The sequence below is a fragment of the Rhincodon typus genome, chromosome 13, assembly GCF_021869965.1.
Source record: "Rhincodon typus isolate 14 chromosome 13, sRhiTyp1.1, whole genome shotgun sequence".
NCBI lineage: Eukaryota > Metazoa > Chordata > Chondrichthyes > Orectolobiformes > Rhincodontidae > Rhincodon > Rhincodon typus.
In genome coordinates this window covers 45,043,960-45,061,222 of record NC_063344.1, presented here as the reverse complement: position 1 = coordinate 45,061,222, position 17,263 = coordinate 45,043,960, and the positions used below count along the sequence as shown (strand labels likewise).

At 37.4% G+C, this 17,263-nt stretch overlaps 1 protein-coding gene across 1 annotated transcript in view; it reads right to left on the bottom strand.

Moving 5' to 3' along the window:
- si (sucrase-isomaltase (alpha-glucosidase)) overlaps positions 1-17,263 on the bottom strand; it is a 115,785-nt gene that overhangs the window by 33,098 nt on the left and 65,424 nt on the right. Inside the window, exons 12-21 of the mRNA XM_048604111.1 lie at positions 14,786-14,957; positions 14,429-14,545; positions 14,123-14,277; positions 12,927-13,011; positions 10,456-10,512; positions 7,720-7,844; positions 7,511-7,599; positions 7,037-7,086; positions 2,674-2,847; positions 1,592-1,729 (exon numbers count right to left, since the gene is read on the bottom strand). Coding sequence (XP_048460068.1) covers positions 1,592-1,729; positions 2,674-2,847; positions 7,037-7,086; positions 7,511-7,599; positions 7,720-7,844; positions 10,456-10,512; positions 12,927-13,011; positions 14,123-14,277; positions 14,429-14,545; positions 14,786-14,957 — 1,162 coding nt within the window. The remainder of the gene's footprint in view (positions 1-1,591; positions 1,730-2,673; positions 2,848-7,036; positions 7,087-7,510; positions 7,600-7,719; positions 7,845-10,455; positions 10,513-12,926; positions 13,012-14,122; positions 14,278-14,428; positions 14,546-14,785; positions 14,958-17,263) is intronic.

Genomic DNA, 17,263 nt, shown 5'->3' with positions numbered 1-17,263 from the left:
CATCCCCCTCCCTATCTTCTGCATATAAATCGATGTTTTCCCAGCTACTATTAGTTCTGATGAAGGGTCACCGGACCTGAATGTTAACTCTGATTTTTTCTTCACGGATGCTGCCAGACCTGCTGAGTTTTTCCAGCAACTTCTGTTTTTGTTCCTGATTTACAGCATTCGCAGTTCTTTTGGTTTTCACTCTGTTGAGATCAACTCTTTGCACTGGAAGGCCAACCTATCTTGGGCAGACCAAAGAGAGTTTTCCATTGAGTTGATGGTTCTCCAGGCACAGCCGATGTTGGTCTTGGTGTGATTTCTGAAGAATAGACCATAGGGCATAGAGTCCTACATCACAGAGCCACTTGAGACAAAACTCAATAAAAACCACTGCATCTGTCTCCAGATCTTCTTTGCAAAGGCTCATTCCAGTCGGAGATGTCTGACAGTCTCTTCACCAGCACAGCTGTTCGAGGGCAGAGTGTGATGGCAGAGAGAGTCCAGGCATATGTGAAGGATCTCACAAATCATTGTGTTTTTTTTCTAGCAGTAAGCAAAATTCAAAGTATTAGTTTCTCTCCTGTTCGGAAAGATCTTTTACTCCATTTGACTCCTTTGTCCACCAATGACCTACTGCCCACAAACATTTAAGGTATGCCTCCAACCATGAATTTTTCTGCCCTGTATGCTCATTGCCCATGTCAGATATCCAATGACAGTCAATTAAACAATGTTCAAAATAGCTGACAAAGTAGCAGAAAATCTCTCAAGCGCAGCCATTGCTAATGTTCGGCTGATAGCAGTAGCTGTGCATTGAGATCTAGCAGCATACTAGCCTTGCAGAAATCCAAAGAACAAAGAGTAGAAAAATCTAGAAGGATTTAAATCAGCATGCATGTCTAAAATGTGGTGCAAGCCTATAAATGTGTGGACCCCATACTATCAAATTCTTCTTCATTGTTTTCAACTTCAAAATCCATCAAATTTCATGTCTGACCTTTAAGTAGTGGGCTGAAATGAACCCATTTGCTTCCTTATCAGGTTTGCTCAAGCTAATTGGCCAGATAATCCACTAATAATATGGTAATACAGTGAAAGTTTGAATAGACCCTGTCTCATGAACGTTGTTGGATTTTCCTGCTTCTATTATGGTGGCAACTTATAATTGGGAGCATGTCTGCCACTGATAATGGAATTCTAAATATTCCTTTAAAAAATCCATATACCAGTAATCATTATTGGATACTGAAGATGGTAAACTATTTTTATCGCCATGAGTCTGCAAACCCTGGAGTGATAATGGTCTGAAGATGCTCAGGTAGCTGCAGGTTCAACTCTGCAACTCTTTGCATACGTACATGGAGCTCAAGTGGAGGCATTCATCCAGCTGATAATAAAATAAAATTGCATGCCATATTTGAGCTGCCTGAAATGTAAGTGATGATCAAAAATCACCCCCCACACCTCTTACAAACTGATACTGCAAAGCACAAATCTGCATCTTAAGGTAATTTTTATATATGTACACACTAAGATTCATGTCAATATATCACATAAAATAAATGTTTGTCTCAAATTAATTTTCTGTCCGTGGATTACTTACTTCCCATATACAACCCCGCTTTTTACAAGCAGCTTCATTTGCATTTACTTCAGGGTGACAGTCAATCCTTATTGAAGAATTCCATTCTACTGAATATGATTCTCCTAGTTCTAGTTGAAGACCAGTAAAATAAGCAACCTATGCAGAGAAAAACACATTTATTGGACAGGTCAATTATGACTTCCAATGAAAATGATCCCTTTTAAATCATAATTCTAAATAATGGTGTAAATAATGACCTTCATTCAGTATCTAGTGCTTCTCTTGTGTATGAGAAGTCTATTTTCCTGAATAATACAATTAATCATGTGAACTTAAAATTAGTTGTAATGTTTCAATTACTTTCTCCTTTCTATGGTACCACTGACCACAAAAATGTTTTTCACTTGTTGAATACTAGTGATCCAGTTGCCCCGAAAATACTTGCCACCGAACTTCAAACGAATCTGTCTCTGGAGCACGTACATAGCCTGGAATTCCAGTGCTTTTGTAGCAGGAATCCCTGTTACAGTGGAATACCTAATGTACTAATCCATTTAATTGATAAAGACATTATTTCATTGTCAGCTCAAAGAATTTTATGAAAGATTGTGGTGAGTGTACATGCCAGGTTCATGTGTCAAAGTGGAGTATGGTCTGAGAAAGACAAAAGACTTAATTATACAGGAAAATCCAAATTGTTCAAACACAACATATAGGCAGATACATGTCTTTGTCTACTTTATCATATTCTAACATGAACAGCAACAAACTCTGAGAATTTGCTTTGCAACAAACAAGTGTCACTTATACAGATCATAATCTTTAAAATCATCTTAATGTTATCAACCTTGCCCTACAAAACAGTCTAATCTTACTTAATTCTCACTCTGCATACATTATCTTCAAATTTTGAGAACAAAGTTAACTCCGGAACAAATAACCTCTGCTGCAAACAGGACATATTTAACATCATTTTTGACATTGCATTGCTAAAGGCAAAAGAAAATTCAACTGTTCTGACAAAGTAGCACAGAATGGTACAGTTAGAGAACAACAAATTTTAGCAAGAGCTATTGAGAATGTTAGAACGTTTCCATTACCTTAGTGGTGGCATTATAAATGATATTTTCTGGTAATAAAATTGTGACATTCTGGCCATGTTTCACAATGACGGAAAGCGGAGCATTATTCATGCCAAAGACTTTTATTTCTCCAAATTTAAGGTTGTTTGGGTCAATGTATCCTCGTTTTACGACTATGATATCCAAAACATTCTAAAAGAGAATAAAAACATACAAAATCAATTCCATGTTTCATTTCCCTGGAAGAGTTGAAACTAATCATTCAAATATTGGTCTGCATTATGTCATATCTAGGTCTTGTGTATATGTTGGCTGCACAAAGAAATGAACTTGATTACTGAAAAAAATCAATAGGGAGGAAATATGTTTAAAGCAGGTATTCAGGCCGTAACTGGAATACTGAATGCAATTCTGGTCACCACATCATAGAAAGAATGTGGTCGCTCTAGAGACGGTGCAAAGGAGATTCACCAGCCTGAGCAGGAAGGCCTGAGCAATGAGAAAGGATTGGATGGGCTTGATTGTAAGAAGAGGCCTGTTAGAAGTGTAGAGACATAGCAATATATAAAACAGGAGCAAGAGACCACTCAGTCTATATGATCATGACTTATCATCCAACTCAGTACCCCATTTCTGCTTTCTCTCAATACCCTTTGATTCCTTTTGACCTAAGAACTTATATCTAATTTCTTCTTGAAAATATTACATAGTTTGGCCTCAACTGCTTTCTGTGGCAGAGAATTTTATAGGCTCACCATTCTGAATGAGTAGATATCTCGTCATCTCATTCCAATAGCCTGTCTCACATCCTTAGCCTATGACCCCCAGTCTGGACTTTCCAGCAACTGGTAATATCCTTCCTGTGAATACACTGTACAACCTGATTAGAAGTTTATAGGTTTCTATGAGATTCTTCCCTCATTCCTCTAAACTCCAGTGAATAGAGTCCTAATTGATCCAGCCCCTCTTCATATGTCTATCATTTCTGCAATCATACCGAGTTAATCAATTTGAGACCATGATCTCTGCTCCATTTTGTTCCTTTTCCTTTGCTTGTGTTTTTTTTTAAATCCATTCAACAGCAAACCTGTTCTAGGCACATGTTTGCTTTTTGTTACTTTTTCCCTTTCCGTCCATTCAAGTTAGAACTGGAAAACTAACTTAAAATCTCTCCTGAATTTCACCCTAGTGCAGAACATCTTTTTGCCATTATCCCATCTACCCCTTCCTCAACACTTATTACATCTCTAAACTTTTCCAGATCTGAGGAAAGGTCACAGACCTGAAACTCTAATTACATTTCACTCATAAATGCCACCATAACCTGCTGAATGCTTCCAGCAGTTTCTGTTTTAATACTTACAGCCTTGTGTCACTTTACAGTATGTGATCTCTAGCTCTCTAAGTTATAATACTTCAAATGCAGAACCAAGTTATTTTTGTTTTAATGGCATGAGTGCTTCTATCCCTAGCATCAATTCTGATAATGGTCAAGTTTGCTACAAAGTGACAGTCACCATCTGATTGCTGTTCCACTCCTGTTTTTCTGCAGTTCCACATTTCTGACCAGGAATTCCAATTCCAATTTTAAATGTATGCCTCTTGGTTATTGATCTCTTTGTTAAGGGTGACCCTTCCTAACTATCATCTCTTTCTAGGCCCTCAAAATTATGTATAACCCAAATTAATCTCATTTTAGCCTCCTTTATTCCAAAGAAAATAATCCTAACCTACCCAAATTATCTTCATTGACCTGGCAATATCTACATAAATCTCCTTTGTAACCTCTAGTGTAATCACATCCATCCTGTAACATGCTGGTTGTAACTGTGCTCCAGCTGCGCACTCACAAGTTAGTTATGCAGTTCTAACCATCCCTTTAACCAATCACACTGAAGGTTTATGAAATAAAGACAGTGCTAGGACCATGACAGAAGTGTCAATTGGAGCAGGTAAATTCCATGTAAAATCAGGTAGACAAAGCAAAATAGAGAGGAAAACAAAGATTGGATTAAGGGAAAGAGGAAAGATGGACAGAAAATATTTCAATAGAAAGGAAGATCTTTCGTTTTTAAAATCCCCACATCAGAAGGATAGATTCACACTTCAGTGACAACAAAATTTGTTGCTAGTTGCTCGTTAATGTCTCACATGTTGTTAAAAGGTTATTTAGAATTGACAAAGCTCCATTGACTATAAAGAGATTGTTTCATATTCATTGCAAATTGTTGCTTTCAGAAATACAGATAAATATAATAATCTGATCTTCTATCCAAACTTTCTCTCTATTCTTTCCCACCAAATAGTCCAATAAATACCAACGTAAAAACAAATCAATCCTCCACACACTATGAGGATTAGAAATTTGATAGCATAATTTGCCACTTAGAGGGACAAATGAAGGACATTTAATTATTTTGAGTCTTACAATAAAAGGTTGACACTTTTTTTTGTTATAGCTTGAACTGATTCTTTTAATATCCAAAATGACATGACAATGGTGAAGGTCCAAAAATGACAACATCATAGCGATTAATTTGCCTTGGTGAATCTGACAAGGCCAAAAATATACATACTATTGAAGCTGGCTACCTACCAGTTTATTTTGAGCCTTATTTGGGAAATTTAATGAAGGTAAGCTTTCAGGATTGAGAGGATGCAGGTGCTACCATATAAAGTATGCTACCACTTAAAGTTAAGTGATGTTTTGTATGGAAATAAAAATGTTGCAGCCTTTTTAAAGATAGAAATCTAGTATTTTTTTTGTAAAGGTGATATGGAGAGAATAAGTATTAGATGCAGTTTGAAAGTATAGACACCGTAACATGGAAGCAAGATCAGAGGAGATATAGTTGACAGACATGAGGAAGATGCTCAACTCTTCTGAGCATCCTTTCCACAAAATAACAGGGCAGCATGCCTAGAAGGAGCTTGTAAGAATACCTCTTACATCTGGGAACAGATACAGGAAAAAAAAATGCACACACCACAGTATGGACAAAGAATTTGCTCAGAGGCAGAAAGAAAAGGTGATGATCTGTCTTCTACCAACTCCTTTGTTACTTCAACCAAGTCCCCATGACATCATCAGATTGGATAGTACTTAACTGCAACTGATCAAATATTAAACCTTTTAGACCCATGTACAACACCTCCCTCACACCAGCTCTTCTGAATGGTATTGACTAATACTTACACTTGAGTCGGTCACATTGCCAACATGCAATGTAAAATTAGAACTATGTCACACTCAACTGCAAAAAGCTTCAGATTAACCCTGGATTAAATTTTGGTTTGCCCATACACATCTCACGGCAGTAAGATAATTTCCAGTCCAAGACTTTTATATTGCACTATTTTTAATTGACATTTTTTTATGTGAACTTTCTAAGCTCATTATTGCAATTATCTAACTGTTCTCCTACCTTGAAGTAAATTATTTGTCTTCCTTCATTATTTGGAACTAGATCAAATGCTGGATTATTTTGCATGTAATATATTGATGTAGCAAAGTTTTTGGATGCACTCTTACAATCTTTGTCTTTAGTGATCACAATTTTTTTTGTCTCAGAATACTTCAAATTCTCTGGCATTACTATTCTATAATTCATGCAAACTTCTCTTGCTCCTGTAATTTTCATCCTTGATTAATTTCCTCCTCTTCATTAACTAATATACTCCCAACATGGAAATAGTCCCTTGCATAGAAGAAATTAATTGAAGAAGATAAAGAAAACAGATGGGCTGAGGAAATCATGGAGTGATGCCCTGGGACTGTGCTGGCCGGTCTCTGATAAACATAGCATTGCCTGATGTAAAAGGTTTGGTTTCAGTCATTAGAGAGTTTTCTGTTTGTTTGTCTCACTGAAGTTAGCTTTGAAGTGCTTCTTGGTACCATACTTGGCTGATAACTCTCTGATGGATATATTAAATAGCATGAGACAACACCAAATAAAATGAGACACGCCAAGTTTGAACCCAAAAATTACTATGACACTGCAAATGCTGAATGGCCTATTTAAATTATTTTTAATGCAACTTTAATAAGGAAATTAATTTGGTCATTTTAAATGAATTAACACATCCTCTAAGAATTCCATTGAAATGATGAAAAATGACATTTGAGTATATACTTTGGTACGCTGTCCTATTTTAAAATTTCTATGGATTGGAGAATGAACACATCCCAAACCTTTGGAAACAGATCTGAAAGCAGTTTGTTTTGACAAAGCATAGTATTTATGAAGTTTAAAGGGATAGATAGTTACTTCTGTAAAGCATCTCAACCAACAATTGAGAAATGTGCTCCAGTACAAATTGAGCAATACATTTTGTAATGCCATAACAGATAAATAATTGAACCAATGTGGAAAAAGCTAACCTCTGCAACTGTAAATTGATAGGCAGTATAAACTCCCTCTTTGTATGTATCTGAAAGGCAAAATCAGTGCAATTTATTATTCAGCAGCACTGCATCAGAATCACCAGTCACAGCTATCTATATATGAGGCAATACATTTAAAAGCATTTAGGACTGAGAATTAAGAACAACAGATCACCCCTACAGGCAATATAACTGCTTGATTATAAATGTTGAATTAGCTTACCAACCATGTGCTAACCAGATTTAATGCTTCCTTTGAAATGATAGTCTGAGTTCAGAAATAAAGTATGTGGCTTGGACAATTATCTTGATCAGAGACTAACAGAGATATAATTGGCAACAATCTCCACCTTTTATAGCAAATAAATATTCTGAGGAAAATGATTTTTCTGATCTGACATGTAGAGTGTTGTTTAGTGGATATCCAGTATTTAAAGCAGCTTTGGACTGCTGTAGTAATTAAAACAATACCTTTCGATTCTCCATCATCCCAGAATAATTCTCCACTAGCCTTCCCTTGTTCATCAAGGGCAACGAGGAGACCCAGTGGGTTCTTCCGACTATGTATAAGAATAAAATATTTATTTGATGCAATTCAGCAACATTTTCATTATCTATAATAGTTTAACATAAGTGTGTTTAACTTCAGAAAAGTTAAATATGAATCTGGCTGTACTTGCCTAAAAAAGGTAGTGTTTGCTGGTTGCTGTGTTGGGAATATAAATCCACCTCTGACATGAAGCCCCAGTTTATCGCCTGGTAAATGCATATCCAGAAACTGCTTTCGAGATGATATGGCAGAACCCTAATTTAGTAATAAACAGAGTTTTTAAGAATACATGCATACTGCATTTTGTTATTATTTTGCATGACAGCACTGGAAGATTTGAGCATTATAATGATGGATATTAAATATAATTTCTGCATCAATTTATGTCTTTAACCTGGCATGTAATGTAAATACTGTACTATTGTCCAGATTGGCCATTTTGCCCAAAAAAGAATAGATTTATGGAGCCAAAGTTTTATCCTGGAAGTTGGTAGCGGAAATAAGAAATTTCCATATTTCACATTCCCATCTCAGGAAATACTAATTCTAGAGGTATGGCATTGAACCCGGGATGGGAGGGGGTGAGGTCATGTTGGTGGAAGGTGGAAGGTGCTAACAATGGTCAGACTAACTGACGTGGGAAACATTCTGAGACATCCACAGGGATTGCTGGATGTGAAGATGGAATGTTTAAAAGGCCAGCCTCAGTCTTATGGAACTTTGTCCAAGTTAGAATGAAAACAGAAAAGCCAACTTCCATCCCATTCCTGCTTACCCCCACAGACTCATTATGGTCACCAATGGTGCCTCATGTCCTCCAAACAATCCCCACATCCACTTGTCAAAGAGTACACTTTGTGCATGCCTCATCCCTGAAGAATACTTAATGAAATCCATAATAGTATTGAAACATGTGAGTCCCTGCTTGATTGTCAGCATTGCTGTCTAATCTATGTCATCAATTTCACAAAGTTCATTTATATAATGTTAGAAAGTTTCAAATGCCAGCAGTTTCAGCTATTGAAACTTTGCATTATTGGATGATTGGCACTTTTTTATTACTTTGAAGTAGGCAAGAGGTACTTTCAGCATAGTATCATGTTTTCTTTGAATTTTTTGAAAGCTTTTTTTTTACACATTCTACAATCAATTTCAAGTTCATTGTTTCTTTGTAGTGCATAGTTGTTGAATGGGCACTGAAGTACCATAAACTGGGGCTTGAGGAGCCATTCTGGTATGGGTGGAGAATATATTTTAGTGTTTTAAGTTTCTTTTGAAGTTAACTTTCAAGAGGTACCCTCATGCAGACAATGGATCATGAAACCGTTGAAGTGTCAAGTGTATGGGTGCCAGTTGTGAGGATTGGTCAGGATGGGAGAGAGATTATACCTGGGTTGGTGATGGAAGTAGACGATATCAATGAGACCAGCAAGTAAGGGATTTGCTGTGTTCAGCAGGAGGTGTCAGAACTGGTTGGCAGGGTATGGTGAGGGCTTGTTGGAGATATCTGAAAGGTGTCAGGGCTGGTGAGGGGCGTTTCTTGGTGCTGAGCAGGGATGCTGTGGCCAGCACATGAGGAGTATGGCTGGGAGTGGTGGTTGATACTTAGGGCCAGCCAGTGGATGTGTGGGTTGTTGGAGCAGTTGATAAGAAGTATGGCTGACAGTGAGTAGAGTGGGGTGTTGTTCAGGCATGGAGAGATATCTGTCCAAAGAACAAAGTGTTAGGCCTGGAGGGTTCTGCCAGGGTTGGCAGGAGGTAGGGAGCGGGGAGTGTATACAGTAGGGTTAGGGTTGGCCAGTGGGCGAATTGTGTTGGGTTCTGGGGTGAAACGAGTGTGAAATGAATTTGGAACCGAGGCATTTGATAGCTGGTGGGTTTGTCGGAGACCCTGGGAGGTGTAAGGTGTCAGGGGAAGTTCTGTTGTGGTGGAGCAGTAAGTTGCAAGATCAGCTTAACACTTACCCAGGAGTTAGATTAGCTTTTAACTGTCTAATCTTTCCCCGGTAACAATTTATTAACAGAAGATGACCCCTCCAAATCCTTTAACCTTAAGGGAGATTTTTGGTGAGATCCATATATGGGGGAGTTACACATCATAATCTTCAGTTTACCAGGTAATTCCTGCAGAGACTGTTATGTCTGGAATTCCATGGCATTCAAATGCGCAGTTTCAGTCTGTGCTGCTCTAATGACTATCTGGCCGTTGGAATATCCGGGCCATTAAATTCAGTCATACAGCACTCTGAAGCCATTAAAAATGAGCAGAACTGATTTCTATCCTGATAAAAAATAAAATTAGCAAACTGTTGGGCAATGCGATAAGCTTTCAGCCAAGCTATTACCTTGGAATTCTTCACGGTGATAAGACAGTTGCATGCTGGATGATAGAAAAAATAGCAAATATTGCCTTCCTGTTTTTTTTGTCTTGACCAAGTTGACTACACCTCCCCATTCCTGTTAAGGTTTGGAGGCAGTAGAATTAAGTTCAGAGACAACAATAAAGACCTTTAGTGTTTTCTTGTAGTAACTATTATCATTGGAATTGAATATCTGATTTACGGCCCAAAGTATACTTAATCTGTTTTAAATCTTTTGATGTACTAGATGGTTAAGGAAAATCTTTAGTTCTCAGAAATGATAGCACTGATTCCTATGTGCGTTATCCTAGCAGGGAACTGTAGCCAAAAAATTGTGGGTCTGCAGTGTATAATTTTCTATCCATTAATTTAATAGATGGAAAATCTGATGCATTTGAACCATGATTTATTGGGTGTTGTTCATTGTCAGTGCTATCGCACTGCAGGAGTGTTCAACTGTGGAATAAGAATTTATGAGTTCAAAATTGAATTAAAGTGATATTTACTGTTTCATACTCATACCAAACTGCATCAGGCACATAGGCATGGACAATTTCCGTACTCTGAAAATAAAGGAAAGTATATAAGAATCATTGTTATGAATTTTTAAGAAAGGTATTTAGCTTACATTTGAAAAATGAAATAGGAAAGGCATCATTTTTATTTCAGCCTGACAGACATTCCTTGGCTTCTGGTGTGCCATAATTCTACAATATTTTCAGCCATAACTCATAACTTGTATCTCTGGAGCACAATGACTGGGATCAAACACCACTCTAGAGAACTGACCACATATAGTTGGCACTCCAGTGCAGTGCTGAAGAAGCACTGTAAAATCAGAGGTGCAACTTTTCAGGTGAGATGTTAAACTGATTGGCAAAAATAAGGAGAGAAACAGTGTTAATATCTTTATGATATTAAGGGCTGAAATTTCCCATTTTTGGCAAAGGGTTTTCTTGAGTGCCCCCTGTGGCTGATGCCACTTTTCTCACGTAATCCTCTGCTCTACATCTTATTTATGTAATTGGCCTCTAATATGCCCATCTCATGCAACTGCATGGCAAGAGAGGTGGAAATATTTGCTGCTGCAGGGAGCTTGCAACGCTTACACTGGTAGTGCCATATTTAAGCCCCAGCTCCACACCACCTCAGATTCTGCAAGCCAGAAACTGAACTTTACACTGTGGTCCTGCATCATATAAATATATGAATTAGGAGCAGATATAGGCCATTCAGTTCTTCAAGAGTATGCCACCATTTAATTAGATCGTGGCTGATTTATTTCTATTTCAAATTTCACATTCCTAGATGTGTACTTGATAAACTTTGAGTACCTTGCCTAATAAGAATCTGTGAACTACACCTTAAAAATATGCAATGATTCTGCCTCTACCACCTTCTGAGACAGAAAGTTGCAAAGTCATTCAAACCTCTGAAAGAGAACATTTAAAAGAGTGACCCCTAAATTAAAAACAGTGCCCCCTAGTTCTGGCATACTCCTGCTCCCAATTCATATGTTCATATATTATGCTGCAAAATGGAACTCTGAGATGTGTCACCTTATACAAATGTATCTAATACAATTAAAGTATTTGTGGTACACTGGGGAAGTGGAATGGAAATCAGACTGCTTTACAGCTGAAATAACATAAAAGTTTTGCAACTTGGTAAAATCAAGTGGTGCACATATTTAGCTGTACAAGACAATATTTCTGTTTAAGTAGTGATATCACTGCAATATAGTGTTACAACAAAGTAGCACCAGGATTCTTTGAGTTAGGAAAGACTGCCTGATGACAACCCTTGGATTGGTCCAGCTACAATTTGTACCAGATTTGTAAGTGTAGAGTAGCCACAGAACTCCAGAGTCAGCAAACGGAAAACATCTCTTTCTCCCAACTTTTGGTGTGAGTGAAAAGACAAAAAAATTTAAAAGAAAGAATTTAAATCTTTAAAAAAAACCTAAGCGCCAGATCAACTATTGAAGTGAAGAATGACCATTGCTTCACACACAATGTACCATCATGGCTAAAATGAAAAGAACTGTGAGAGACAGTTTAACTCACCCCTGTGATCTGTACTGTTGATCTTCAGAATTTTGTTTTCCCTGTCTATATTTTTCTATCCATTGCACCTGGGTCAAAATATTTGTCTCTTGTGTATTCATGAATGAGTTTTTCAGTGGATATAGTTTTAGTCAGATGGTAGTTGATATATAATCCTTTATTTTCTCAGCTATTTGTCAAATAATAGGTATGTTTCTATTGGAGTTATCTTATTGTTCATGGTGAAACTTGTAAATTGCTTTTGTACTGAATAATAGTCAGACAAATTGGTCATCTTATTGGTTTCATTTGGTAGTTACACATTGTAATGGCTTGTGGAAAAGTAACACTCCAAAATCAACGCACTTTTCCCAATTAAGTTGTAACACATTATAGAAATTTATGAATTGCACAGTCATTTTTAGTCACACACTGGTCTCAAGTAGAATTCAGAATGACAGTGACTTTTTAACCTGCACCCTGCATCTCAAGCTCCTGTCCCCTCCTTTGCTCTATAGGGTCTAATCTTTTTATCTTGAATTTCCCCCTTTCATTTCCCCAGTGATGCCTTTCAATGAAGCCCTTCCCTAGACTTGAGTTTCTCACTTTCCCCAGGACTTCATGAGTTTACCTTAATAGGTTACCTGACCATGAACCATTTTCCCTGGAATGACTTGTACGGACAGCCTTGACTGGGCAGTCAAAATAATAGGAAAAAGCAGACCAATCAAATCACATTAAATTCAGTGAAAGCATCCAATTACTAATGAGAGAGTAAACCATAAACTGCTCTGTAAGAAATTCACATATGTTTTGATATTTTAAAAATCAAAGTCATTCCTACTCTACAATACTAGAGTGATAACTTTGTCATTTGTTACTAGTTTGTTCATTGTTTAAATATTTTTAAAAAGACAGCTTAATTAACATACGGGATCCAGTACAGGTGTGATAAGAAGAGCAGGTCCCCATAGGAACTGAAGGTCGATAGTCCATGTTGTTTTGTCTGTAGGAAACCTTGTAAAAGATAAAACAATTTACATGTTTGAATATTGTTGCACTTGAATGTCTTTATATTGTGGTTAACAGTACATTAAAGTGAAATTTGCTACTTTATCATCAATTGTAACAGTGAACAATTAATACAACATTACATATGGAATCAGGAAAATATAATCAATCTGCTTCTACATTTCCTGATAAATTGTTAGAAACCTATGTAACATTTGTTGTGATTTGTACTTATACAGCATAACTAATAGAGCAAAATATTACAAGGCATTTTACAATTCAGGCCAGGAGGGATGATGAAGCCCAAGCAGAAACAGCCACTGGACAGGCCACATTAATGCTCCATATTTCTATCATGTCTTAGGATACAACCAATTTCATCATATGAATGGTAACTGGAAGGTTTCTGCTCGGACTTATTTTGTTTGTGATTCCTAATTACCACACAAGAAAGAAAATGTATCCTTCTATTTGGGATATATTTGAAGTGTTCTCTAGACATGTAGTAAGCATGATATAATAACAAACTGCACAATTCTCATCCATACTGATCCTGTTAATGAACTTTACCTTGAATCATACAAAATGTCTCAGTATCTTTCCTGTACTGTGAAATCTGAATACTGTGCCATGCTTTTCATCCACCAACTGTGACAGGTAACTTTTCTCTAGATCTCTGACAATTCCATCTTAAGTTGCTTGCTGGAAAATTTGCAATAATAATTTGAGGTAATATATTGTGTGGAAGATTTAGCCCCACACTCACATCATCTGAGATGTCATAGTTCTGATCTATATGGGTGGCACATAACATGGATGTGAAAGCAAAAAAATACTAATGAATCAACCTAATGTGAGCAGCAGGTTTGACCATATTTCCATGAATTATATTTACATGGATTTCATCTTCCATTTTGTTGCTGTTTAAATTAATTTCAACAGAAATTGTTCATTTGATCTCAAAACTGTTTAAGCAGAAAGAATACCACATGTATACTGAATTTCATTGAACACAATTTCAATGTCATTGGGGACTTAATTTCCCTAGAATGGTTTGATAATATGTTAATATATGTTTAATAATTAACAACATTCATTGATTCTTTAAAGAACTTACTCATGAAGCAGTGGTCGAACTACAGTGTCTCCATTAACATTGGCCTTGTGAAAGAGCGTGTAGAGGTAAGGAAGCAATGTATATCGAATATTCAAGTAATGCTTGGAACTGTTCACTAAAAGGGAGTCTTCACCATAAAAGGCAGGATCTTGAGGCTACAAGGCAAGATTTGAATTATGATGGAGAATTTTTTTGTTATTGTTATTAATTAAATCTGACCTTAGGCCCCACTAATTATTGGGTCAATATATATTTTCATAAGTTGCATTTTCTAATGTTGCAATAAAATATTGAATCTCAACTCACTTTATAATTCTCAGCATTGTGGTTCCTAGAAAATGGATAAAATGCTCCAACCTGCATCCATCTCCTACATAGTTCTTCAGGTGAATTGTCAAAGAAACCACAAATATCTGCTCCTATCTGTTAAAAGGAAGTACAATTGTGACTCTTGCAGCTCTTCAAGAGTTAAGACTGTTCAGTTTCTATAAACAGTTAAGCTCTCCATATACAAACCATTGTTGTGATTGACATTTTGTAATCTTGATAATGCGTGCCAAATATTACACAAAAAGGATTTGTCATCAAGACATATAACCAGTTGAATGTTGCTTTTCTGACTTTTACTGTCAATTTGGCTGACGTATGCTTAAATTAACTTACATATGGAAAACCAAAAAGATTAAACTCAAGCATTCCGGGAATTGCCCACTTGATGTCATTCCAGTTTGCTGCATTATCTCCCAGCCAGTGTCCTGAATAACTTCCTGACCCAGCAAACGTTGATCGTGAAAGAATAATGCTTCTTTTTCCAGGAAACACACGGTTAATTACTCTGCAATGTCAAGCAAAGGTTTTTTTTTGTTATAATGTTGTAAAGACGACTTTGTATTTCCTATTTTTGCTCATGGACTAAAAAAGGAAAATACCGTTTTCAACCAAGGAAAATGTTCAAAGAGATGGTTGCAATCCTAAAAATCATGTTTGGAAGCACACTGTGAATTGTATACAAATTTGCATTTGTTCCTGGAACAGAGAAAGCAAAATCAGACACTATGGAGCCCATGATTCTGAACTAAGGGACAATTACTTGCGAACAATGTTTTATTTTTAATTGTGATGAATCCAGGAATAGTGGGATTTATAGTGATTGTAACAAGGTCAGCCAGGTGGACTTCATAGAATATGAGTTCCCTGATTGGGGCTGTTAATAAGGTCCAATAATTGAGCCCTGGCTGATGGATTAGTACAGGAATTTCAGAGGTTCTCTTCACTCTGAAGGCTATCTCTGAGGAAGCTGGATCAGTGTCAAGCTCTCTCCACGTGTAAATAACGGGTGACTTGGTGACAAGATACCAGCCTCTGTGGAGTTATTTCAGTGGCAATGAGAGAAAAGCACGCTCCTGAAGAAATCAGTCGCAATAGTCACTTTTGAGTTGGGGTAAGCATTTCTGGCATCATGCCATTATTTGGGAAGCTTGACCTGTTCAATCCTGTCATCAAAGACTGGGCCCAGTATGTGGAAAAAATGTGTTATATTTTTCCAGGCAAATGACATTGGGGCAAATGAAAAGCAATAAATAATTCTCCTGACAGCTTGTGGACCTTCAGCTTTTTCAGTTATTAGGAGCCTAACTTACGCTGAGGTACCAGATATTAAAACCTACAAGAGTTGAAGGATTTAGTTAAGGAATATTATGATCCCAAGCCTCCTCTAATTCTGAGGTGCTATTATTTTACTTGGTAATCTGAGAACCAGAGGAATGTATATCAGTATTTTTGACTAGGTTAAGGCAACTGACAGAGGCATTTGACTTTGGTTTAACCCTTAATGAGATGCTGAGACACTGTTTGATATGTGGGATTAATGATGTAACCATGCAAAGGCACCTAATAGCTGAAGCCCAACTAAATTTCAAACAGGCCCAACTGGCTTTATCATTGGAAAATATGGCAAGTGGAGCACGAGTTGCAGAGTACTCTGATGGAAGTGAACACCCTTACCAGGCCAACTGAGCCTGGGGAACACCAGCTGAGTGCAGGCAATTGAATAGCCTCACTCTGGACATATCCCGAACAGAGGGATTCTAGGTCAGCCCACAGCAAATCCCAAAACAAAGCCAAACCTTGGCCAAGCGGTTAAAATTTTTTTCAGGATCCAGGCCAGCAAGTCATTGTAGTATACGGACTCAAGACAGCAAAGGAGTCCTATTAAACCGAGAGAGTACAAGAAATCATAGGCCAGTATCCAGGAGAGTGCACAGCCTGGAAAGTCCACCAACACCTGTTTGAAACAGTTAAATTGCTTAGCAACATCCGAATCAGAACCAATCAAAATAAAGGACTGATTAAATGACCACCCAGTTCTAACGGAGGTCGATACTAGCATGGCTGTTTCAGTGATCACAGAACCAGTCTTTAACTAAATTCACTTTGGATTCCAAGCCTTCAGTTTGCGCAAGACCTCGGCTAGGCTGAGAACTTATACTGGGGAACCTTTACAGATTAAGGATACAACTTTGGTTCTGGTCTCTTAGGAGAAGCAGCTGATATGGTTACCACTGATTGTAGTAAAAGGCTTGGGCCCAAGCAAGCTTGATGGGGCAAAATTGATTGAGAAAGATTCACTTAAATTGGCTCAACATTTTTCGATTAGAAAATGGCTGCCTTAGGGAAGTCCTAATTAAATACCCCAAAGTTTTTCAGGAAGATCTGGGTATTATCAAACGATCCAAGGCCACCTTGCATGTTGATCCATGATTCTGCAAGGTCTGCCTAGTACTATTTGCCTTATGTACAAAAGGAGAGGCAGAAATCAGAAGGTTGAAAAGTGAAGGAATCATTAAACCTGTGCAGTTTGTGGAATGGGCAGCATTAGTCAGATCAATTGTGAAGCCCAATGGGGCAGTTCACTTTTGTGGGGATTTTAAACAAATGGTAAACTACTTCTCGCAGCTAGATAAAACCCAACTCCTTGCATTGAGAGTTTTACGCAAAGCTGGCAAAGGGCTGTCTTCACGAAGCTGGACGTTAGCCATGCATACCTGCAATTGCAGTTAGATGAGGATCCCCAGAAATATGCTACAATTAATACAGGATTGGTGCCAATATACGAGTCTGCCATTTGGGGAATTGTCAGCC